This window comes from Castor canadensis, chromosome 8 (assembly GCF_047511655.1).
Source record: "Castor canadensis chromosome 8, mCasCan1.hap1v2, whole genome shotgun sequence".
NCBI classification, from domain to species: Eukaryota; Metazoa; Chordata; class Mammalia; order Rodentia; family Castoridae; genus Castor; species Castor canadensis.
The window spans coordinates 57,159,102-57,184,836 of NC_133393.1; the positions used below are offsets into that span (position 1 = coordinate 57,159,102).

General features: G+C 35.3%; 1 protein-coding gene across 2 annotated transcripts in view; it reads left to right on the forward strand.

The window, feature by feature from the left end:
- The window catches only part of Ipo8 (importin 8), a 61,178-nt gene that overhangs the window by 30,145 nt on the left and 5,298 nt on the right, over window positions 1-25,735 (forward strand). For both annotated transcript variants that reach the window (XM_020178133.2, XM_074083023.1), the window contains 9 exons: window positions 1,070-1,230; window positions 5,858-5,983; window positions 9,247-9,313; window positions 10,417-10,542; window positions 11,195-11,292; window positions 12,513-12,608; window positions 21,887-22,107; window positions 24,175-24,380; window positions 24,805-25,008. In XM_020178133.2, the coding sequence (XP_020033722.1) occupies window positions 1,070-1,230; window positions 5,858-5,983; window positions 9,247-9,313; window positions 10,417-10,542; window positions 11,195-11,292; window positions 12,513-12,608; window positions 21,887-22,107; window positions 24,175-24,380; window positions 24,805-25,008 (1,305 nt within the window). The remainder of the gene's footprint in view (window positions 1-1,069; window positions 1,231-5,857; window positions 5,984-9,246; window positions 9,314-10,416; window positions 10,543-11,194; window positions 11,293-12,512; window positions 12,609-21,886; window positions 22,108-24,174; window positions 24,381-24,804; window positions 25,009-25,735) is intronic.

Genomic DNA, 25,735 nt, shown 5'->3' on the forward strand with positions numbered 1-25,735 from the left:
CACACACACGGGGATTCTCTTAAGTCTGAGCTCAAAAGTTTGGATTCTTGGGCTTTTGCTCCTCAGAATATTATAGGGTTTTTTTTTTTTTTCCTTGCCCTTTTAGGAGTTCCCATTCATTTTGGTTTCCAGGAAAACAGATTAGGAAACAAGCTAATAATTGCTGGGCACTGGGGTAGGCTGAGAATCAAGAGACATGGTATTTAGTTTTGATTCTGCTACTAACTTGCTACATAAAGCTGGGTGAAGCACAAGATCTATCAAGGGTTAGAGTTCCATATATTTAAATTTAAGGGGGTTAGACTAGATGGCCTCAGTATGGTTCAGTCTGTTCTAAAAGTAGCAAGTACTATTTCTAGCAAGTGGTAACACAGAAATACTTCATTGGTTTGTTTAGAACAATATCTGTTCAAAGTTCAGATAAACCTTTTTTAAAAAAATTATGGGAATCCAGATCTCTTGTTTCATTTATTTATTTAGGCAGCACTGGGGTTTGAACTCAGGGCCTTGTGCTTGCTACGTGGGGACTTTACCACTTGAGCCATATCTCCAGTCCTCAAATAAACCTTTAAATGGAAATTCAGCTTTGTGAAGAGCATAAGCCTCATTTGCCTCTATTCAACAGTGGTTCAATGAGAGGATTGGATACTGTATAGTGAGTGATATGTTAGGAGATGGGTTAGGGCAGGGATGTACCCAATCAGTGTTGAGCATAGTCTTTGTGTGCATGATTTTTTTTTTTATGCTTCTCATTATGATGGATGTAATATTATTTACGTTCTCCAAGTCATGCTGATGACAGAACACATGTATAATTAAGATTTCTTAGTGGGGACTGTTAGCATTTGGGGCAGACAATCCTTCCTGTGTTGAACTGCTTATCCTTATATTACTCATGGGAGGATTAATGTGGTGAACAAGCTTTGTAACTTACTCACTACATAGCAAGTATCCATCTCAAATCTTACTGTGGTATTACTCTTGTCATTTGACCTTGTGACCAACTTAGTTCCTTTAACCATCTGTGAATGGCTAATTTTTGCTAACTTTGTTTGTTTTATTGTATTAGCTAAGGAATATATGAAGCCACATGTGAGGCCTATTATGCAGGAGCTGTTGCACATTGTTAGAGAAACAGAAAATGATGATGTTACTAATGTTATTCAGAAGATGATTTGTGAATACAGTCAAGAGGTGGCATCAATTGCTGTTGACATGACCCAACATTTGGTAAGACTGGGCAAAGTGTTATGTTAGTTTGGCATAAAAGCCTTGAGTAATCCAAAATTAAGCTACAAAATTTGGAGTTCAGTTTTATTTGTAACTGAAATATCAATATAAAAACATGTTTTCTGCTGGTTGGAGTGGCTCAAGTGGTAGATCACCTGCCTAGCTAGCATGAAGCCCTTAATTTGGACCCCCATACTGCAAAACAAAACAAAAACAAAAAGACATTTTCTCTAATAATTGTGATAGTCCTACAATTAGACTTAAATTTAATAATATTTAGGATAATCTCTTCATTTATAATATCCTGAGATTTCATAATGATAAACTTTGATGTGAGCCTTCTATTTTTCGCTTTCTGGACTTTGAATCTGGAATTTTATTTATTTTTTTTATATGTGTGTCACTTCTTGGATCAGTTTTCCCCTACTGTTTTTTTTTTTTCCTATATTTTTTGATATGGAATATCAGACTTGGACTGTCTCTACTTTCCTTACTTTTTTTTTTTTCCTGTTTTCCATGTCTGTTCTTTTTGTTTTCTTTTTCTAGGTTGACTTTATCTTGACTTTATTTTCTGAACCTATCACATTTTTTCTCCTTAGTGTTCTTGATTTCAGTTTTCCTAGATTTTAACTTTATTTGCTTAATGACAACCAGAAGTTAAATATTAGCTAATGGTTTTAATAGCTAATATGTGCTCTACTGTAGTCACTAGATAAGGACAAATGATAATATTAAAAACATGATGGTTCTTGCTGTTAAAAGTAAAGAGGGTTCAGTTAGCAAAGTGCAGACCTTAAAATTTGAGTACTGCTGGCATTTTGATGTGTGGTGCTATTTTTATAAAATCATTTTTGTTAGTACATATTAGTTGTACAGGGGTATTTCATTGTGACATTTCTATGTGTGCTTAAAATTAACTTTGGTTAGATTAATTCCCTCCATCAGCTCTCCCTCCCTTTCACCCCCTTCTTAAAACAATTTCAACAGGTCTCATTGTTATGTTTTCATAGAAGTATATAAAGTACATTGACCATATTCACCTTTCTTCACCCTCTCCATTCACCTTCCTCTCTTCCAGCTAGTACCCACCCCTGAACATCCTTCTTTATTGTTTTTAGTGTATGTGCATTGTTCAAAGAGGGCTCCCTGTGGTATTTCACATGTGAATATATTGTACTTTAATTAGATAGACCTCTTCGACTACTCTCTTTCCCTGTCTTCCAAATCCCTATTATTCATCAGCTTTCAGTGTGTTTTGTTATGTCACCTTCCTATACAGATGAAATGTATTTCAATGTTATCCACTCTGTATCATTTTCTTTTCCTCTCCTGCCTTCCTCTAGTCCCCTCAAACAGTCTCCCTGTTTCAAACATGATATATGTATCTACCTATCTATCTATGAGGTCATATATGTATTTATGTATACATTTATCTTTTAGGTCTAGCTTCTATATATGAGAAGAAAACATGTGACCTTTGCCATTTTGAATCTGGCTTACTTTGCTTGCTTAACATAATGATTTCCAGTTCATCTATTTACCTGCAAACAACATAATTTCATTCTTCTTTATATCTGAGTAATATCCTGTTGTGTACATATACCACATTTTCTTAATTTATCAGTTGTAGGGCTTCTGGACTGTTTTCCACAATTTGGCTCTTGTGCGATTTAGGGATGTGCAAGTGTCTGCATTGTGTCCTGACTTAAATTCCTTTGGATATATTTCAAAGGAATATAAATCCTTTGGATATATACGGTAGTGCTATTGATGGATTGCATGGTAGTTCTATTTTTAATTTTTTTTGTGGGGGGTAGGGACGTCATACTGGGGTTTGAACTCAGGGCTTCATGCTTGCAAAGCAGGCACTCCACTGCTTAAGCCACAACTCCAGTCCTATTTTTAATTTTTTGAGGAATCTTCTACTGTTTTCCATAGTGGTTGTACTAATTTGCATTCCCACCAACAGTGTATGAGGGTTCTTTTTTCCCCACATCTTTGCCAATATTTATTGTTATTTGTGTCCTTGATAGCCATTCTGGCTGGAGTGAGGTGAAATCTCAATGTTGTTTTGATTTGCATTTCCTTTATGGCTAGGAATGTTGAGCATTTCTTTATGTATTCATTGGCTATTTGTACTTCCTTTGAGAATTGTCTGTTCAGTTCATTTGTTCATTTACTCATTATCTTGTTGATTCTTTGGAGTTCAGTTTCTTGAGCTCCCTATATATTCTGGTTATTAATCTGTTGTCAGATGTATTGTTGACAAAGATTTTCTGCATTTCTGTTGGCTGTCTCTTCAATCAGTGACTGTTCCTTTTGCTGTGCAGTTTTTTAGTTTGATATATTCCCACTTGTCAATCCTTTTTCTTATTTGCTGATATATTGGAATTCTATTCAGGAAATTATTGCTTATATCCATTTATCCAGTGTTTTGCCTATTCTTTCCTGTAGTTTTTAAGTTTTAGATCTTTAATCCACTTAGAATTGATAAAAGTACAAGGTGAGAGACAGGGTTCTAGTTTCAGTCCTATGTGTGGATATCCAATTTTCCTAGCACCATTTCTTTTTTTTTTTTTCTTTTATTATTCATATGTGCATACAAGGCTTGGGTCATTTCTCCCCCCTTCCCCCACCCCCTCCCTTACCACACACTCCGCCCCCTCCCTCTCCCCCCCACCCCCTCAATACCCAGCAGAAACTATTTTGCCCTTATTTCTAATTTTGTTGTAGAGAGAGTATAAGCATTAATAGGAAGGAACAAGGGTTTTTGCCAGTCGAGATAAGGATAGCTATATAGGGCATTGACTCACATTGATTTCCTGTGCGTGGGTGTTACCTTCTAGGTTAATTCTTTTTGATCTCACCTTTTCTCTAGTTCCTGGTCCCCTTCTCCTATTGGCCTCAGTTGCTTTTAAGGTATCTGCTTTAGTTTCTCTGAGTTGAGGGCAACAAATGCTAGCTAATTTTTTAGGTGTCTTACCTATCCTCAAATCTCCCTTGTGTGCACTCGCTTTTATCTTGTGATCAAAGTCCAATCCCCTTGTTGTGTTTGCCCTTGATCTAATGTCCACATATGAGGGAGAACATACGATTTTTGGTCTTTTGGGCCAGGCTAACCTCACTCAGAATGATGTTCTCCAATTCCATCCATTTACCAGCGAATGATAACATTTCGTTCTTCTTCATGGCTGCGTAAAATTCCATTGTGTATAGATACCACATTTTCTTAATCCATTCATCAGTGGCCTAGCACCATTTCTTGAAGAGACTGTTTTTTCTCCAGTGTGTTTTGGGGGCTCCTTTATCAAAAAATCAAATAGCTGTAACTGCATGAATTTATATCTGGGTTTTCTGTTCTGTTCCATTGGTCTTCATATCTGTTTTTGTGCCAGTACCATGCTGTTTTTCTTGCTATGGCTCTGTAGTGTAGTTTGAAGTCAGGTATTGTGATACCGCTAGTGTTGCTCTTTTTGTTCAGGATTGTTTTGGCTATCTGAGGTTTTTTGTACTTTCATGTGAACTTTAGGATTGATTTTTCTATCTCTGTGAAAAATGTAATTCAGGTTTTGATGGGGGACTGTGGTGAATATATAGGTTGCTTTCAGTAGCATAGCCATTTTCATAATACTGATTCTGTGATCCATGAGTATGGGAGGTCTTTCCAACTTTTGATGTCTTCTTTGATTTATTTCTTTAGTGATTTATAGTTTTCATTATAGAGGTCTTTTATTTCATTAAATTTATTGCTAGGTGTTTTTTTTTGAGGCTATTGTGAGTAGGATTGTTTTCTTGATTTCTTTCTCAATATATTCATTGTTGGTATGTAGAAAAGCTACTGATTTTTGTATCCAGCTTCCTTGTTGAAAGTGTTTATATAATCTAAAACTTTTTTTGGTGGAGTTTTTAGGGTCTTTCATGTATAAGATCATATCATCTGCAAATAAGGATAATTTGATTTCTTCCTTCCCTATTTGAATCCATTTTTCTTCTGTCTTACTGCTCTGGCTAGGAATTCCTACTACTGTATTGAATAAAAGTGGGCAGAGTAGACACCCTTGTCTCCCTCCTGACTTTAGAGGAAATGGTTTCAGTTTTACCCCATTTAGTATGATGTTGGTACATTACATCTATTCCTACTTTCTTTTTTTTTTTTGGTACTGGGGCTTGAACTCAGGACCTATACTTTGAGCCACTCCACCAGCCCTTTTTGTTAGGTATTTCAAGATAGGGTCTCATGAACTGTTTGCCTGGGCGGCGTCAAATTGTGATCCTCCTGATCTCTGCCCCCTGAGTAGCTAGGATTACAGGTGTGAGCTACCTAGTTTCTTCATCCTTTTATCATAAAAGGATACTGAGTTTTGCCAAAGACTTTTTCTCAGCAATTGAGGCAACATGTGATTTTTGTCCTTAATTCTGTTTATATGCTATATTACATTTATTGATTTGTGTATATTAAACCACCCTTGCATCCATTGGATAAAACCAACTTGATTGGATAAAACCTTTTTGATAAGTTGTTGAATTCAGCTCGCAAGCTTTTTCTTGAGAATTTTTGTGAAGTTGCCTTTTTGCTGTGGGTATATAATGATCCTAATTGTTGAATATTTTAATGTGATTTTCATAGGCTGAGATATTTGGTAAAGTTCTTCAAAGTGATGAATATGAAGAAGTTGAAGACAAAACAGTAATGGCTATGGGAATTTTACATATCATTGATACTATTTTAACAGTTGTAGAAGATCATCAGGAGGTGAGATTTCTTTGTTTTTATGATGACATAATAGTAATATTAACTGACATGTGATTGGTGGTTATAAATTTTAAAGTCTTGGCTTTTAAAATTTCATGTTTGCTAGGCTTTAAAAATTGCCCTCATCTCCAACCCTTGGGAGACTAAGGTAGAAGAATTGTGAGTTCTAGGCCAGCTAAGGCTGTGGAGCCAAGGCCCTGTCTCAAAAACAAAGCAAAACAAAAAGTCCCCAAATTTTAAAGAAACATTGAGAAGAAAAAATACATGTGTATTTAGGGTGTATAGGAGTATATACTTTTGTATTAAACTGAGTTCAGTTGATCACATCTGCTATGTGCCAGACTAGGTTTTTTGAGGATTCCAAATTGAGTAAAACATGAGATCTATCTTTTAGAAAGCCACAGTGTAGTTTTGGTAGAGAGTGACAGTGGCAAGAGAACAGCATTCTGATGTGACAAGTATTGTAAGAATGGAAGGGAACAAAAGCAGGAGCAAAAACCAAATTCTAGAATTGACTTGGAGTAAGAATTTGCACAGACATTTATCTAGTGCCTTTGCATCATTAGCTAATATGTCTTGGTAATGTCATTGTGTAAGAGAGAGCAGATAATGGTAGCCTCCTTTTATAGGAGGTTTGGGTAACTTCAGGAAACTTGTTAGTGGTTACAGAACTTGTAGGTTGTGAATTTGGGTTTATAGTCAGATCATTCTGATAATGTATCAGTTTTTCCCCACTCAAAGCCTACAGCTATCCTTCCCAAGCATAGCATGGCCTCATCTTAACTCAAATTAGGTGTTTGTTCATTACGTTGTCTGGTTTGGAAGTGATGAGCTCTTGTTTTATCAGTGAGGACTTAGGAAGCAATGCCAGTTCTTTTAACAGAATTGTCAAGCCACGTGGTGCTAATTTATCTTGTGTTTATCAGATAGCCATGGGAGGTTGCTAGATTCTTGAAATTATCTCAGTGTTCTTTTCCTGGACTGTTCATCCTTCATTTGAAGGGCTTAGTGTGAATTTTTATTTCTATATTCATTATTTTTGTGCCTTTCCGTGTTTAAACTCTACAGATCTTTTGGAAATGGAGATATTCCAAATTAAATTGTGACAGGTATACTAAAAGATAATTCTTTCTCCTTGTATTTAGAACTTGTACTTTAAATTTGAAGAGACCTGAAAAATCACCTCATACAGTTTCCCAAGTGTGTGTGGGGTGTGGGGAATAGGAAATGAGCTGCAAGATTCGTTTGAAAACAAAATAGCATTTTATCTTTTTGCTCCTGATATTAAATTTTTTTGGAACTTCAAATAGTGTTAAAGGAGCATGTGAACTCATTGTGGTTATCAAGAGAAGCTTAAATTGAGGGATGGTATTACACTTAGCTTCCTCACCTAGAGGTGAAACACAGAGCCTTCAGCTAAGGGTCTGAACAAGGGCATTTGTAATTAGAGGCAAACCAACTGGAACCTTGATTTTCTGACCACCTGGTCTTTAATTTTGAACTTTGACTTACTAAAAGCAAACTCTTCGATCTAGGGATCCAAGCCAGGGCCTTGTGCATGCTAGGCAAATGCTACATCCCACCCCTAAAAGCAAACTTGTAAAATAATATTTCCTTAATGGGTAAAACTATATGTACAAATACATTATGTATGGAAAGCAAAATTGGAAATCTAGAGTAGGTATTTAAGCATATGCATTTTTATTTGATGATTTTAAATATATTGGCATTTTTTTAAACTGGGAAATTTGAACTTCAAGGTAATATCTAAACATACCAAATTATCAAACTTCATATCACAAATTTGTACAATTGTTATGTGTCAGTTAATTAAAAAATCCCACAAAAGTTGAAATACTAAATAGTTTAAACTGAGTATTAGAATATGCTCAAATGTTGAAGTTGTATATTTAGATAAAAAATATAACCTATGCTAAATTTAAAATTTTACTCATTTAAAAAAAAGTCTTAGGGCTGACAGAGTGGCTCAAGTGGTAGTGCATCTGCCTAGCAAGTATGAGGCCCTTAGTTCAAACCTCAGTATTGTCCCCCCCAAAAAAGGATAGTTAAATAAGATATATTTAAATGAAATTCCACCTTCTCACTCTAATGCCTCTTTCAGGAGTTGGCACTTTTTATCACTTTTTAATTCTTCCAGAGATTTTTCTATTACTATATAAGCAAAAAGTGAGCGTATTTATTTTTCTTTGAAGAAAGTGGTAACACTATACAGTTTTTAGCTACCACTTTTCACTTAACTGTATCTTAATGATCCTGTCATACCAGTCAACAAAGTTATGTGTTTTTTTATGGTTGTGTGATATTTCATTGTATCATGTGCCAAATTTATATAACCTGTCCCTAGTTAGTGAATATAATTTAGCTGTCTCTTGTTTAAATGGATATTTAGTTGTTAATAATCACAAACATTGTTGCCATGAATGGCTTGTTACATGTCATTTTGTACAGATCAGAAGAATATGTCTGGAGGTTACATTCCTTGAAGTAGGTGGAAGGGTGAATATATAAATTTGAGGAATCTTGCTAACTTGTCTTTTAGAGTATTTACCAATTTATACTCCAAAAATCAATGTCTTTCTTCCCAACCCTGTATTTTTTTTTTTTATCATTGCCAGTCTGATAGGTTAAGTGTTAATGCTGCACTTTGAATTTGTAATCTTAACATATATGAGAGTGAATACCTTTTATTGCTTGTTTGTATTTATTTTTCATTATATTTACCTGTTTTTCTGTTGACTTACTGATTTTATGTAAGGGAATTTGATCTTTCTGATACAGTTTTATCCTTTTCACTCAGTTTTTCATTTATCTTTGACTTCTCCCTGCCCCATGTAGAAATTTTTAATTTTTGGAGTAAATAGTTCAGTTTTTTTCATTTCTTACTTCTGAACATTGAGTCATTTTACCTCTTCATTTCATTTCTCCTCCTTCTTCTTTTTTTTTTTTTTTTTTTTTTTCATCTCCCTATGTAGCCCATGCTGGCCTAGGACTCTGTGTTGTGTCACCCATGCTGGTCTCACAAACTCATGATTCTCTGCCTCAGCCTTCTGAGTGCTGGGGTTACAGGTGTGCACCATTTAGTCCTAGCACACATTTAATTTTTCACATGAAGATTCAGTGAATTTACCAAGTTCCCCTCTTGAAAATTCCTGTAGGTATTTTATTGGGATAATATTAATTTATATATTAAGGTAAGGATTATCACAATGAATTTTAGATAAATATTTCAAATTTGTCTTTAGATTACTCAGCAGTTAGAGAATATCTGCCTACGGATCATTGATCTTGTTTTACAGAAACATGTAATTGGTAAGTTCAAAGGTTGAACAAAAAGGTAAATTGAGATTTTTGTCTTTAACTTTTTTTAAGTCTTTAAATTTAGCAAGATTGAAAATTTTGAGAAAGAGAAGCTTATATTCTGTTAAATTTTTGGATATATTTTCTAATGTCTATATTTTCATTCTGAGATAAACTTACAACATATCTAGTTAAGAATTTTTGGCTTTAGAAATGTTAGAGGACAGAGAATGCAATACTTTTAGAAATGGAGAACTGGGATGATGTTTAGGTGCGATTACTTTAATCTTGGAGTGAAAAATATTTAAAAATATTTCTTTACTTTTTTTTTTTTTATCGGGTGGTACAGGAGTTTGAACTCTGGGCCTTGCGTTTGCTGCTAGCCAAGCAAGCACTCTAACCACTTGAGCCCAGAACAGCCACATTTCTTAGCAGAAGTGTGACTTAACAAAAACTTTACTCAAGTTTGCAGGATAAGTTTTAGTTCTTTTTATGAGAGAAAAACAAAAGTTACAAGTTAGCTTCTTTGTTCAGTGATGTGTAGAAGTTATTTGGATTTTGGTTTGTGTTTTCTGATTGTATTTTGAGATAATCACTTTTGGCTAATGGTAATGATAATATGTATATGTGTGAATATCAGAACATTTCCTTTGGACTCTTGTACTTTATAGTGGGCAAAATTGTTTTCAGGTACATTGAAGAATACTAAAATTGTTAGTTTTTATAAATTGAAAAAAATATCACCTAATCTATAGTTGTAAAAATATAAATGTGAGATAGGCAGATATTTTAGGCCCATGTAATTAAGCTTTTCAAAGAACATTATTAACTTAAAATTTTAAATCTTCTACATGAGTTACAATAATCTATTCCTCTCATATATTTCTAATATAATTTTATGGAAAGTTTAGTAAAGGCAAACGTTTGCCTTCCCTTATTGAGAAGAGAGTGGGTCTTGGTAACAGAAGGGACATGTCCCAGCTGTTGATGCAAATGCTGAGGAAGGCTTCTGATAACCCATGTTAGGTACAGGAAGAACCTGGACAAGCCCTCCTTTGCATGGTCTTTGCTTTTAAGTTTTATAGCATTCTAACTAGAGATGTTCTTCCTTCTAGAATTCTATGAAGAGATTCTTTCCCTGGCATATAGTTTAACCTGCCACTCTATTTCCCCTCAAATGTGGCAGCTTCTAGGTATTTTATATGAAGTTTTCCAGCAGGATTGTTTTGAATACTTTACAGGTATGGCTTTAACCATGTAACAAGTTTTGCTTTTCTGTGTCTAGATATTATTTCCTGTAACACTCGAAATAAAAACAGTTAGGATTCCATTATTAATTAGAAAATGTTCTTATTTTCCTATTAAGTAAAGGTTGGAGCTATGATAGTAGTGTTTTTCAGCCCTTAGATGTATAACCAGAGGAGATAGCTGAATTTTTATTGCATATTAAGTTACTGGCAATGAGAGAATATAGCCATATGTTAATTTAGCAAATATTTTCTGAGTACCAGCTATATTCTAAGCACTATTCTAAGCTCAGCAATGCAGTGGTGAACTTCAAGTTCACCTACACAAGTTAACATTCTGGTGTGGGATGAGGGAGGGTCAAGAAGCACTCAGGAAAATAAGCAACAAAATTTATAGTATGCTGAGGGTGATGAGGGTAAAGGAGAAAATTCAGAACAATCACTAGAAATGAAGACTACTTTAATCTTTCTGATCAACATTTTCTTCACTTTTTAAACAGGGCAGATGTTATCACTTTCATTTCTAGCATTTTTGGTTGCTAGAGAAGATAGTGGTGTGGGTTCTATAGAAATGTGGTTTCAATGGGGATAATTTATTTCTACTCCTGTTGTTCAAGTCTCATTGGGATTTTGAATTTTTTCCTAGACATGATGCCTCTCCTGCATAATTATGTGACAATAGATACAAATACTTTATTGTCAAACCCAAAACATTTAGAAGTACTTTTCACAATGTGTAGAAAGGTAAGCATGTCTTAATCAGTTGTCACATTCGTTCTTATTAATACTTGAGTGTTTCAGTTGTTCCTTATATATTCAGTCTATATTACCTTTATCAGCCAATATTTGTCAATTTGCATTTTCAGAACGAAGTTGGGATTCTGTAATTTGAAAGTTTCATAATATATGTTATGTTTAAAAATGTTTAAGCCTTTAATATCTGTGTACTTTTTAATTTTCGAGGTAAATTCAGTTGTCCCTTAGTGTCCTCAGAGGTTTGGTTTCAGGATGCCATGGACCAAATCCCTGGATGCTTAAGTCCTTTGAATAAAGTGTTGTAGTATTTGCGTAGAACCTACGCACATTCTCCCACATACACTTTTAATTATGTCTACATTACTTATAATACCTAAAACAATGTCCATGTTATGTAAGTAGTTGTTAAGCTGTACTGTTTAGGGGAAAACCAGCAGAAAAAAGAGTGTACATGTTTAGTTCAGATCCAATTTTTTTTCAAATATTTTTATCTGTGGTTGGTTGAATCCAGGGATGGGGAAAAAGTAGATATGGAGGTCCAACTGTACGTTCTGTGTTTTTCTTTCAAAAATATAATTTTGTTACTTGATTGAAGAAAAGTGCTAGGAAAATGAACCACACAGTTTGTCAATTCTGTGACAGAATGATCTTTATTCTTTTAATTGAATGTATATATTAGAAGCCACTAGATGTAGGTAACTTGAACATAAAACAATTTATACTAGTTGGAAAAAAAAGCATCATTTAGCTCAGTACAAGATAATTTATAAGACTCATAATGGCTTTTGTATATTTATTTACAAACATGATTGACACGTTATTGTTGCCATGGTTAGAAGGTGGACAAGAATTCAAAAGAAGCAGAAAAGTAGTTTGGTTGACTAAAAAGTTTGTTTTGTTTTCTTTCATTTTATTATTTTGTTTTGCTACTTTTAAAGGGAAGCTTCATTTATCTGAACAATTTTCTCATATAGCCTGCTTTGTTAATTCAAAGTCAAGTAAGTGAATTGTTATACCTTACAAGGAATGTAAGTAGTACTAGAGAAGATATAGGGACTTTATTTTGACATTCCGTCTTTAGGTTGACAAGGTAAACTTGCAAAGCAGTGATTCCTGTAAGTGAATTTATATGTGATATTTGCTTTAAGCGGCCTTATTAAGTTCCATGCAGTGACACTCATTGCTGAGTTACATTGTGATTACTGTAGGTACTCTGTGGAGATGCAGGAGAAGATGCCGAATGTCATGCAGCCAAACTTCTAGAAGTCATCATTCTTCAGTGTAAAGGGAGGGGAATTGACCAGGTAATACATGTCAGGAAAGTATCTTATTTGACTTTTACATTTCAAATTTGCATGCTCTATTGGCATTTTGTTTATGTTTTGATGGTAGCTATAAAGATAGTCCACAGTTTGTTCTTGCTGGTGCAAATCCTATTTAGATGACAAATAAAAGCCATTTAATTTGGAAATTGTAGCTCACATTCTAGCTGAGAAAGGGATGTGCAGAAAAATACATAATTTAAGGAGCTATTCATAAAATAATAAAAGGAATAAATATGTAAATTGCATGTTCTTTGTTTTTTTTTAAACCTTTAAGTGGTGCTGAGGATCACCTCCAGGGCCTCCACATCCATGTGCTCTCCCTCTGTGTTGTGTCCCAAATATCTTTTCTAAACAGAAATTAAGATACTGTGAAAAAAAATGAAAAAATTTCTCTTGACCAAGCTAAAAAGTATAGAACTGTATTTTATACTTTATAAGATATAAATTTGTAAATTTTCAACATTAATTTTTAGTACTATTGTATGATCAATTACTAAGAAAAAATGTTAAAGCATTTGAATAAAAGTGTAAATTTTTCTTTTTTAGTTCTGTAATTTTTGCTCCTTGTAATTTTTTTTTTCTCTTTTTTAGTTGTACTCGAGTTAGAACTCAGGGCCTCATGCCTGCTAAGCAGATACCCCTACTGCTTGAGCTGTTCAGCCAGCCCTTTTATTTTGTGATTTTTTTTTTTTTTTTTTCTTCAAGATAAAGGCTCTCGAACTATTTGTCCAGGGCTGACTTCAAAACACGATCCTCCTGATCTCTGCCTCCTGAGTAGCTAGGATACATAGCTGCTTCTTATATTTTTATAGTTATATTGAGATACAATTCACATACCATATAATGCATTCACTTATAGTGTACACTTCAGGTTGGGGGTGTGGATCAGTTGGTAGAGCACTTGCCTAGCAAGTATGAGGCTCTGAGTTCAAACCTCAGTACTGCCAAAATAAATTAATGAATAGATAGATAAATAAATTGTATACTTCAGTGATTTTCATTGTATTCACAGAATTGTGCAACTTGTACCACAATTTTAGAACATTTCACTACCCCTCTCCCCAGGTTAGCTTTTTGCTGCTATGACAAAATATCCGAGAAAAACAACATAAAGGAGGAATGATTTACTTTGGATCACAGTTTTAGGGTATTCAGTCCATAGTTAGCTGGCTTTGTTGCTTTTAGGCCTGTGGTAAGACAGAATCATGGTGGAAGGGCATCACAGAAGAAAGCTCCTTACCTCATGGCAACCAGGAAGCAGAGAGGTAGAACAAGGGAGTGGGGACAAGATAAAGCCTTCAAGAGCATGCTCTCAGTGACCAACTTCCTCCAACTAGGCCCCCCCTCCAGTTAGTCCATTCAGCTGTGGCTCTTCAGTGTATTAATCCACAGATGAGGTTAGTGCCTCAAGGTATTAGGGACCAAACTTTCAATACATAAGTATCAGGGGACATTTCATATCCAAGCCATTATTCCCCTTGTGCCCCCTTCCCCAAATAAACCCCTCTGTACCCATTAGCAGTCACTCCTTATTTCTTTCAATACTCTCCCTATGTCCCCAACTCCAGGAAACTACTAAATGTGCTTTCAGTATTTATAGAATTGCCTGGACATGTTTTGGGATGTTTCATATAAATAGAATTATGTATGGTTCTTTGTTATAGGCGTCTTTTACTTAGAAAAACGTTTGTAAGGTTCATCCATGTGGTAGTGTGTATCATTATTTTACTCATTATATGAATCTGTCCATCAGTTGTTGGTCATTTTGGTTATTTCCATATTTTGGTTATTATGCGTATGCTGTTATAAATGTCTGTATGGAATGTTTTTGTGTGGATATATTTAGTTTCATTTCCTAGGAGTGGTATTCTAAGTTTAATCATGGAAGGAACTGGCAACCTGTTGCCAAAGCAGCTGTACCACTTTCTAGTTCTGACAGTGAATGAGGGTTCCTGTTTCTCCATGTCCTTGCCAATACTCTAGTTGTCTTTTTGTTACAGTCATCCTAATAGGTGTGAAGTTATATCTGATTGTGATTTTTATCTGTCTTTGTCTGATAACTAAGGATATTGAGTGTCCTTTCATGTGTTGATTGGCCTTTTGTATATCTGGTTTTTGGACAAAGTATATCTGGTTTTTGGACAAATGTCTAATCAGATTCTAGGCTCATTTTTAATTGTGTTGTTGTCTCTTTTCCCTCCCTTTATTGTTATGCTGGGTGGGTGTACATTGTGACATTTACATTTACAAAGGTTCTTACAATGTATCAAATATGTTATATTTGAATTCACCCCCTCCATTGTTCTCCTTCACCCTGTCCCCCCACCAATCCGCAGAACCTGTTTTGCCTTCCTGTTCTCTGATTTTGTTGTTTGTCCCTTTCTAATTGAGTTGTTGGCGTTGTCTTGTCTAGATTCAAGTCCCTTACCAGGTATATGATTTGTCACTTCACTTTTTTCTTTTTCTTTTTTTGAGACAAGGGCTGTTTAACCTTGGCTGGACCTGAATTTATAATCCTTTTGCCTAAGCCCCCTGAATGCTGGGATTACACACGTGTTCCATCATACTGCTTTTTATTTATTTTTTTTAAAGTGATACTGGAATTTGAACTCAGGGCCTTACCCTTGCTAGTCAGGTGTTCTACCACTGGAATCACACCTCCCTAGCCCTGTATTTTTTGAATAGGGTCTCTGTTTTATGTCCTGGCTAGCCTGGACTATGATCCTTCTATATATCCTTCCCTCATAGCTGAGATGACAGGCATGTACCACCATGCCCAAGTTTTATTAGTTAAGTTGGGGTCTTGTGAACTTTTTGCCCAGTCTAGCCTGAACCATAATCTTCACCATCTCTATGAGTACCTAAGATTATAAGCATAAGCCATCACACTTGACTTGAGGTCTGGTATTTTTAAAGAGAATTTTTGTGTCTATATTTATAAAGAGCTATTTGTTTCTAACTCTGTTCTTGCAATATCATTGACTGGCTTGGTTGGCTTTGGCTGTCTTTGCTGGCCTCATGGAATGATTTGTGAAGTGTTCTGCCCTCTTCTTTTGAAGAGTTTGTGAGTACTTGATGTCCTTCTTTATATGTTTGGTAGGCTTTAGCAGTGATGCCATGTGGACCTGGTCTTTATGTGTGGTTTTTAAATTATTAATACATTCTCTTTATTTGTGTAGTCATTGGTGATGTGCTTCAGTATATTCCTTCAGTCTACTTTCTAATGTTAAGTCTTGTGTTTTCTTGCTGATTGACCTGTTTTTGCATTATTGGAAGTGAGGCATTGAAGGCCCAAGTTGGTGTTGTTGAATTACCTACTTCTCTGTTGCTTTCTGTTTACTTTTGCTTCTTGTATTTTGGGGATTTGCTGTTAGATTCATTATTTATTTATAATGGTTATATTTTTCTGATGTTTCTGGTGGATTGACCCTTCAGCAATCAAAAGTTCTTTGTAGTAACTTTTTGTTTTGTTTTGTTTTAATGTGTATTTTGTTTGATATTAGTATATACTTTGTTATGGTTGTTTGCATGATACTTCTTTTTCTATGTTTTGCTTTCAACCTATTTCTGTCTTGGACTATAAACTGTGTTTTCTGTACACAGTGTGTATTTGCATCTTGTTTTTTATCCAGTCTGACATTATTTGTTGATTAATAATGTTACTCATGGAGTTAGTCTGCACTTTTATTTTTATGTTTCATGTGTTTTTATTCCCACTATTCCTTTTTTTCTTTATATTGAATCAAATATTTTGTAATGCCACATTTTAATTCCTTTAATGATTTATTTCACAGCTTTTTTGTTTTCTTAGTGATTGCTTTTTAATTTTTTACTTAAAAAGTTTTTTGGTGGCTTAATATTCGTAATTTACCTTATTGGTCTCTACTGCAGAATAATATTAACTTAATTTCAGTGAGATGCAGAAATATTACTTCTACATAACTCTTGTCCCTTTTTCCTCTTTTTGCATTATTATAGATACTACATTTATACATGTTACAACCCCACCAATACATTGTTTATAATTGTTAATTTTTGGACTTTTATGTTTATTTAAAAAGTTGAAAAGAGAAAGACAACCAAGTATATATTTATAGCTTTTTATATTATCCTTCTGTTTACCAGTTTTGGTTCTTTTTTGCTTGTTCCTGTGGATTCAGTTATCATCTGGCATCATTTCCTTGTTCCTATACAACCTTGCTCACACTTCTTTGGTATTAATGTTGAGTGTATTACATTTCTACATGCTGTAGGCCCAGAATACAATTATGACATTTTATATAGTTGCTTTTAAAAGCAGTTAAGAAAGTCAAAAAATACTTTGTGCATTATTTTTGTAATTATTTAGTTGTATTTACTGGTTCTTGTGTGTGTGTGTGTGTGTGTGTGTGTGTGTGAGTCTGTCTTTGAATTACCTCTTAAGTCATTTGCTTTCAGCCTGAAAAACTTTTTTTTTTCTTTTATTATTCATATGTGCATACAAGGCTTGGGTCATTTCTCCCCCCTGCCCCCACCCCCTCCCTTACCACCCACTCCGCCCCCACCCTCTCCCCCCACCCCCTCAATACCCAGCAGAAACTATTTTGCCCTTATTTCTAATTTTGTTGTAGAGAGAGTATAAGCAATAATAGGAAGGAACAAGGGTTTTTGCTGGTTGAGGTAAGGATAGCTATACAGTGAGTTGACTCACATTAATTTCCTGTGCGTGCACCCATGTTTATTGCGGCACTATTCACAATAACCAAGTTATGGAAACAGCCAAGATGCCCCACATTGATGAATGGATTAAGAAAATGTGGTATCTATACACAATGGAATTTTATGCAGCCATGAAGAAGAACGAAATGTTATCATTCGCTGGTAAATGGATGGAATTGGAGAACATCATTCTGAGTGAGGTTGGCCTGGCCCAAAAGACCAAAAATCGTATGTTCTCCCTCATATGTGGACATTAGACCAAGGGCAAGCACAACAAGGGGATTGGACTTTGATCACAAGATAAAAGCAAGTGCACACAAGGGAGATTTGAGGATAGGTAAGACACCTAAAAAATTAGCTAGCATTTATTGCCCTCAACTCAGAGAAACTAAAGCAGATACCTTAAAAGCAACTGAGGCCAATAGGAGAAGGGGACCAGGAACTAGAGAAAAGGTGAGATCAAAAAGAATTAACCTTGAAGGTAACACCCACGCACAGGAAATCAATGTGAGTCAATGCCCTGTATAGCTATCCTTATCTCAACTAGCAAAAACCCTTGTTCCTTCCTATTATTGCTTATACTCTCTCTACAACAAAATTAGAAATAAGGGCAAAATAGTTTCTGCTGGGTATTGAGGGGGTGGGGGGGAGAGGGAGGGGGCGGAGTGTGTGGTAAGGGAGGGGGTGGGGGCAGGGGGGAGAAATGACCCAAGCCTTGTATGCACATATGAATAATAAAAGAAAAAAAAATTTCCTGTGCATGTGTGTTACCTTCTAGTTAATTCTTTTTGATCTCACCTTTTCTCTAGTTCCTGGTCCCCTTTTCCTATTGGCCTCAGTTGCTTTTAAGGTATCTGCTTTAGTTTCTCTGCGTTAAGGGCAACAAATGCTAGCTAATTTTTTAGGTGTCTTACCTATCCTCACCCCTCCCTTGTGTGCTCTCGCTTTTATCATGTGCTCAAAGTCCAATCCCATTGTTGTGTTTGCCCTTGATCTAATGTCCACATGTGAGGGAGAACATACAATTTTTGGTCTTTTGGGCCACAGCCTGAAAAACTTTGTTTAGTATCTCTTATAAGACAGATCTTGTAGTAATGATTTCTCTCAGTTTTTGTTTTCTCTTTGTTTTGCCTTCATATTTGAAAGGTAGTGTTGATCAATTTTTGGTTGATAATTTTTTTCAGTACTTTGCGTATGCCATCCCACTTCCTTCCATCTTGTGTTGTTTCTGATAAAAAATAATGACTAAAGCTGTTAATCTTGTTGGGGTTCCTTTGTTCATTATGATGATATAGTTTCTGTTTTGCTGCCATTGTCAAGATTTTCTGGTTTTCAGTATTTTTACAATGCTGTGCATGTGTGTGGCTCGCTGCGTTTATCCTTGTTGGAATTTGTGAACCTCTCGGGTGTGTAGATTATTTTTTAATGAAAATTTGGGAATTTTTGACTGTTTTTTATCCTACTCTTTTCTCTCCTCTTGCTGTTAAACATATGCTGGTGCTCCATATTTCCTTGAGGCTCTGGCTGGTTTCTCCCCCACCCTCTCTGATCTTCACATTGCATAATCTTTGTTGTTTTATCTTTAAGTGTACTCATTCTCCCTTTGCCATTTCAGATCTACAGTTGAGCTCTGCTAATAAAGTTTTACTTTTTTCTCATAGTATTTAAATTCAGAATTTTCATTTGTTTTTTGTATTTCTTCATTGATATCTTTTATTTGAGATTTTGTAATCATGGCTTCCTTTACTTTAAGAATTATTTCCTTTCCCCTCCCTCCCTCCCCCCTTCTCTCCCTGTCTCCTTTCCTTCCTCTTCCTTTATTTTTTATTTTCCTTGTTGCAGTGCTAGGGATTGAACCCAGGGCCTTATGCATAGGCAAGCACTCTACCACTGAGCTACACTCCAGCTCTGCTTTATTTTTTAAACATTTATTATGACTGAGTTTTAGATTTCATAGTACAGTCTTTGAGGTTTGTCCTGACTCCAGAAAAATTCTTGACTGTCTCTTTCCTTGGCTTTCTCTGGTGAACTGTTGGCCTATTTTGTTTCTCTTAATAGAAGAGCTACCAGCCTCTTCTAATTTGCTTTTCACCAAAATCTTCAGTATTTTCTTGAATGACTCTTCCCCTACAAACTTTGCTGAGATGTAAATGACAAATGAAAATTTGTCATTACCTTTTTGTAATTTATAAAGTTTCACAAATATTGTCAAAGCAACAGCTACAAAAAATGAGAATGAGCATATGCAATAGAGATTATAGATGGCTTGCAAATTAAAAAAAATATTTACTGTCTGGCCACTTACAGAGAACGTTTGCTAACCCTTGTTATTAGCAACTGAATAGAGAACCCACAGAGCAGAGAACAAATCAAAGGTTAGGATTTAGGATGTTAGGAGTCTGCTAGTAATGTCCTTAATCTAGAGAGGTCTTCTGCAGGCTCAAGGATATGAAGATGAGTGAGTAGGCTATTGCTAGTTGAGGTATGAGAATATCAGTTTTGCTCTAGGCAAGCAGCATTGAGAAAGGAAGGGCAGAACAAGATTCACAACTGGATACTTTGCATAGGAAACATGAGAAAAAGCCAGGTGTTAGATGACGAGGTCAGGGAATAAACCAATAGCACAGATTTGCCCTGGAAAGTGTGAGGATGACTTTTTTCTCCAGGTCAGGAAAATAGTGGCACCAGTAGGTGGTGTAGAGTGATAATACATTATGGCCACCTAATGGTGTTAATAGATGTTCATGAAACAAAAAATATTCCATGATCAAATCTGGGGGAAACTGGCTGAAACAAAATTGAACACATTTCATTATTGTGTGATCTAGTGCCTTTATCTGAAAATGTGTCTAAAAGAGAGTGTTAGTAATTTCAAATTAACTTGTCTGTGGAATCTTTGTTGTTTTTTAAAGCCTAGGACTTTTTATTAATTATCATCAAAGTAGTGTTTGGGTAGCACTGATGTAGAGACATGTCTTGAAGTAGAGTGGATGTGGAAGCTTAAGTTAAATATGAAAATAACTTCTATCTAGATGTAAAGTTAGCAAATAAGAACAGGTGATGTAAATACAGAGGGTTTCTATTCCTAAAAGTGGGTTGCAGAGGGCCTGGGAAGTTGTTATTTAAGCATTTGTATCAGAAAGTTGAGGACTCTAGGAGTGTCTAATATCAGTGAGGCACTGTTACAGCACACTCAGGTACAGCTGAAGAGCCACTCTGCTTCGGCGTTCTGTTCCTCTGAATTTCTTGTCTACTGATAGTTACTCTTGGAGGCTGGGCCAAATTCAGGTTTGACTTTTTTTGCAAGAGTACTTCTTAGGAGGAACATCATCTTACAATGTTTGTGCTGTTGGTGATGATACTCTAATTCAGCCATTCCTGTTTCATTGATTCTGAAATATTTCCATAAAGAGAAGCATTTTCTCATAAATTAATCAGATTAGGATTATTAATCCTAATTAATTATTAATGGAGATATTCTGTATTCTTTTTGCAGCTGCATAGTGCTGTACTTGTGAGTTTATGTAGTTGGTCCAGCCAGTCTCCATAACCTGTTTTGTTCTAATATATTGTAAAGGGATAATTTTAGTGTTAATAGTTCTAAAACTTGAAGGCTCCATTGTATTCTTGGTGGCTTTACATGGAATAGGAAATATTTGTTAAAATGAGACTTTAGTTTTAAAACATGTCAAAAAGTTTGTATTTCTTTGACTTCATTGATCCTCAGATAATTATTTGACAAAGATAATTTTTTTAATGTAGTCTATCATACATGTGTTATGTTATAAATCAGAACCAAAAATATTGTGTATCTAAATAAGAAATAAATATAAGTTAGAATTGGAGTCAGAATGATTTTAGTGTGTAAGATCCACAGGGTTTTTTTTTTCTCTAGTCTTTTTCATCTTTCACATATACCAGTGGGGTTTTTTCAAGAGATATACTGATTATATCATACTTATTCTCAGTTTTATTCATTTATTTCCAATTTGATCTGGCAAAATAAAATCCCACCCTTGTCATTTTACCTTAAACATGGGAGTAGCTGTGTGGTTATTGCCACCATTTGTGTATGGACTCTTTTTTGGTGGGACTCGGCTTTGTGCTTGCAAAGCAGGTGCTTTACCACTTGAGCCTCACCTACAGTCCATTTTGCTCTGGTTATTTTGGAGATAGAGTCTTATGAACTATTTGCCTGGACTGGCCTTGAACCATGATTCTCCTGATCTCAGCCTCCCAAGTAGTTAGGATTATAGGGATGACCCACTGGCATCCCGTTTGTGTGTGAACTCTTATAGGACAATCTTTTGTGAATTCCAACGTGCCCTTAAGAAGGAAGATTTCCTGGCACTGTTGTGGGACTTCTTGTCTATTTAATCTCTTTGGGTTTTTGTAAGAATATAAATCTTTGAAGTAACTCTAAATACAGTTTAAATAAGCAAAGATTTTTTTGTCATTAAGACTTACTTATTGATGACAGTCTCACCAGCATTCTGCTTTCTGTAAGTTACTTGGTTGCTCTGTATATAGTTGACTCTCATTTTCTTTTTGTTCTCTAGTGCATTCCACTCTTTGTTCAACTTGTTTTGGAGAGATTAACTCGAGGGGTCAAAACTAGTGAGCTCCGAACTATGTGTCTTCAGGTTGCAATTGCTGCCTTGTACTACAACCCTGAGTTGCTGCTACATACTTTAGAACAAATTCAGTTGCCTCACAACCCTGGACCTATCACTGTACAGTTTGTAAATCAGTGGATGAATGATACCGATTATTTTCTTGGGTATGTGCCTTTTGGATTTTACACTGTTTTTCTATTTCTGGGAAGTTTGCTTTTTAACATATTACATATATCATGTACAAAAAGTAATTTTCAAATCTTAGGAACTATTTTTAGTGTACTGTTAGCATAATACTTAGTTTTTAGAGAAATAAGAATGTGTTTCAGTATAATCTGGTAGGAAGAACACAGACTCTGAAAATTAGGTATTGTCCTTCTCTTGATTTTGACTTCTGTGTATCATCATCTCTCTAGGCAATAAGAATTATATGTCCATCTGGGTTCCATCACTATTAAGTGTCTGTGAATAAAAACTTCTAAATGGAGTCAGGTTCCTAAGGAATGTACAGTCTGGCAAAGATATAACATACTGTCCCAGGATATTCAGCTCTGTGCAGGTCTCAAGGGAGCTTGTTCTCAAGTGTGGGATCAGAAGAGTTACTAGTTGTAGTTCAGGTGCTTCCCAGTAGGAGCTGACTTCATGTGAAATACTTTCCTAGTTTTCTCCCGCCCTCCCCCCCCACCCCGCCCTGCCCAAGAATTGAACCTCATGTATATAAGGTGAGCACTTTTCCACTGAGCCACATCTCTACCCTCTGCTAGTTTTCAAATGTGGGAAAAATGAGCTCCTAAGTAGTGGCTACGTGCCCATCACAAGTCACTCAGTAGACATTAGTGGACATGTTAACATGTTATACATGAGTTAGATTGCTGTGTAGTATGCTTTAAAACATGGGAATAACCAATGCTCTTTTTAAGTTTTATGAGAATATCACTTAGGAAAATTGCTGAGAGGAGTAGACCCTTTAGCAGAGTAGTTAAGACACTGCCATGTGGGTGAGCAAAGGTGGAGGCCTGGATCACAATGGTAGAATAGGAGTGTGTGATTATATTTACAAAATGCTATGTGCATTCTAATTTTTCTACTTGTAGGAGACTGGAATTTGTTCCTGAAATTTGTTGTTAAATCCTTGAAGGGAAGAACATACTCCAAAAGGAATTATGCTAAAAGTTATCTGTGCCATAGATTTACAGAGTAAATCATTGATGCAATTATACAGTTTTCATTCTTCTGTCTTTGTCAGCATCTAGAAGCAAAATTTTAGAGCTAGAAAAGGCTGTCTGTCAGCATTAACATAGACTGGGGGCATCCTTGGATTGGGCTGCCTTGGATTCTTTAGAGGCCTACTTGGTAATCATCTTTCCTTGCTGTGATCCTCTTGACATTTGGTGTGTACTGGTTAGGGACTATGTGAATGAGGAAGCCCTCAGGTTAAATATGGTTCCTGTTATATCACATCTTTGGGTATTAATAACTTAAATGAAGTAAGCAAAGCAAATAATGAAGAATAACAAAATTGAAATATATTAATCCATTTCTTTAATCTCATTTTAAATGAATCACTACAAATGAGTTGGGTTTTTTTTGTTTTGTGTTTTTGGTTTATGTTTGCAGTTTTAAGAATTGCATAACGTCTTTTAATTCTCAGTATTTTTAAACAACTTAAAGGAAACATTTTGTAGAAGTAGATGCCTAATATAAGTTGGTTGAGCATATTCTCTTCAAAGTTAAATTTTCCTTATCCTGTGTCATGGCAGAGGATGCTAATAGATTTACTGATAGCCATTAAATTCAGTTTACAAAACACTGAGTTTTTGAAACTGCTTTTGGTACCAGGTGTTCATGTGGAGTACATGTGCCAAGGTACCTTGTGTGGTGGAAAAATCTGGGAACACTTCGTTTCTCCCATTGTGTAGGAATTTTATACTGTCAAATACAGATATTTTTGCTTAAAAGATACTCACTATGCCAACACTCAGATGTAGCATTTATATTAATCATAAGTTTACAGCAAGATTCATCATGTTACTTAAAGACTAGGTCTTTTTGATGATAATTATTGGCTTACAAAATTTGATTTACATAGGACTTTGTATAGAACAAATGGGGGATATTTCTGTATAATTCCAGTGAATGAACACCTTGGGCATTTCTTTTTGTAATTTCTCTGGATTTTATCCTTTATTGTATTTCTCATGTCTACATTTTTTTTCTTTCAAAATTTTTAGGCATCATGACCGGAAGATGTGTATAATAGGATTAAGTATCCTTTTGGAATTGCAAAATCGACCTCCTGCAGTGGATGCTGTTGTGGGACAGATTGTTCCTTCAATTCTTTTCCTTTTCCTTGGCCTAAAACAGGTCTGTGCTGCTAGACAACTGGTAAACCATGAAGATTGTTCAAAAGTAGAGAAAGCTGACATGGAAGAAAATGGTAAAGTCTTCTAATTGTGATGAATGTTACAATTGATTTTAATTTTTTTTCATAGTCCTTTGAGACAGAGTCTTGTTGTGTAGTTCAGTCTGGCCTTAAACTTACTATGGGGTCCAGGCTGTCCTGAAACTTGAGCCATTCTACCAGTCTTGTTTTGTGTTGGGTATTTTTAAAGGTAATAGGGTCTTACAAACTATTTGCCTGGATTGGCTTTGAACTGCGATCCTCCTATCTCTGCTACCTGAGTGGCTAGGATTATGGGCATGAGACACCCAGTTATATAGTTTATCTTTTATAATTTTATCTAAAATTATGCATTAGTTTTTCCATTTCCATAATATTTTATAATCCTTGTTTTTTCATGGAATTTTATATTTTGTACTTACTTGTTTTGATTTCTTTTAAATAATTGGGGGATTCACAGAAGAGATTTCAAGTGATGAGGAGGAAACAAATGTAACCACTCAAGCAATGCAGTCAAATAATGGGAGAGGTGAAGATGAGGAGGAAGATGATGATGACTGGGAGGAAGAAATACTGGAAGAAACTGCACTTGAGGGGTTCAGCACTCCACTTGACCTTGACAGTAGTGTGGATGAATATCAGTTTTTTACACAAGCTCTGCTAAGTATGTCTTTATTCTTTGAATCTTCTGATTTTTTTTTAAACTTTCTTCATTTCTTCCTGTTAGGAGTTGTTTTGGGATCTATCCCCAAATTGGTGTAGGCTCTGTTTAAAAAAATTTTTATTTTTTATTATAGGAATACCAAAACATATGTAAATGAAAGAGATTAGTATAATGAAACACTCATCACTCATTCACCACCTTTCATCATTGTGAAGTCTATAAACAGTTTATAGGTTATCCTCATTAAAGTAATTTCAGGCAAGAGTATCTTCATATATTGCTCATCTTGTACGCATCCATGGGCATTTATTTGCTAAGTAGTAGTAAAGTTTTATTGAGAGAGAGAGAGAGAGAGAGAGTGCAAAAGCAATAAAGTACACTCTACAAGAAGTTGGGGGGGTCGGTGCAGGCTCTGAACTAGGTGGCATAAGAGCAGTACCAAAGCTAAAGAACTGGGCAAGTAGTTTTTACAGAAAGTGAAATATTTCAGGCATGAATTGCTAAAACATTGTGGCCATAAACCCAGTAATTTGTAATCCTTATGGGAAGGAACAGAGTTCAGTTACCTTAAAAGACTGATACTGTAACTACTTAATCAATTTACCAATTTTCTACAGCAAATGATAGTTAAAGGACTCATTAAAGATTGTATTATAGGCTTGAGAGGCACAGTGTCCAAAGGTCTTTTACAAATGAGTAAGAGCAATAAACTGGTATAAAAATGAGA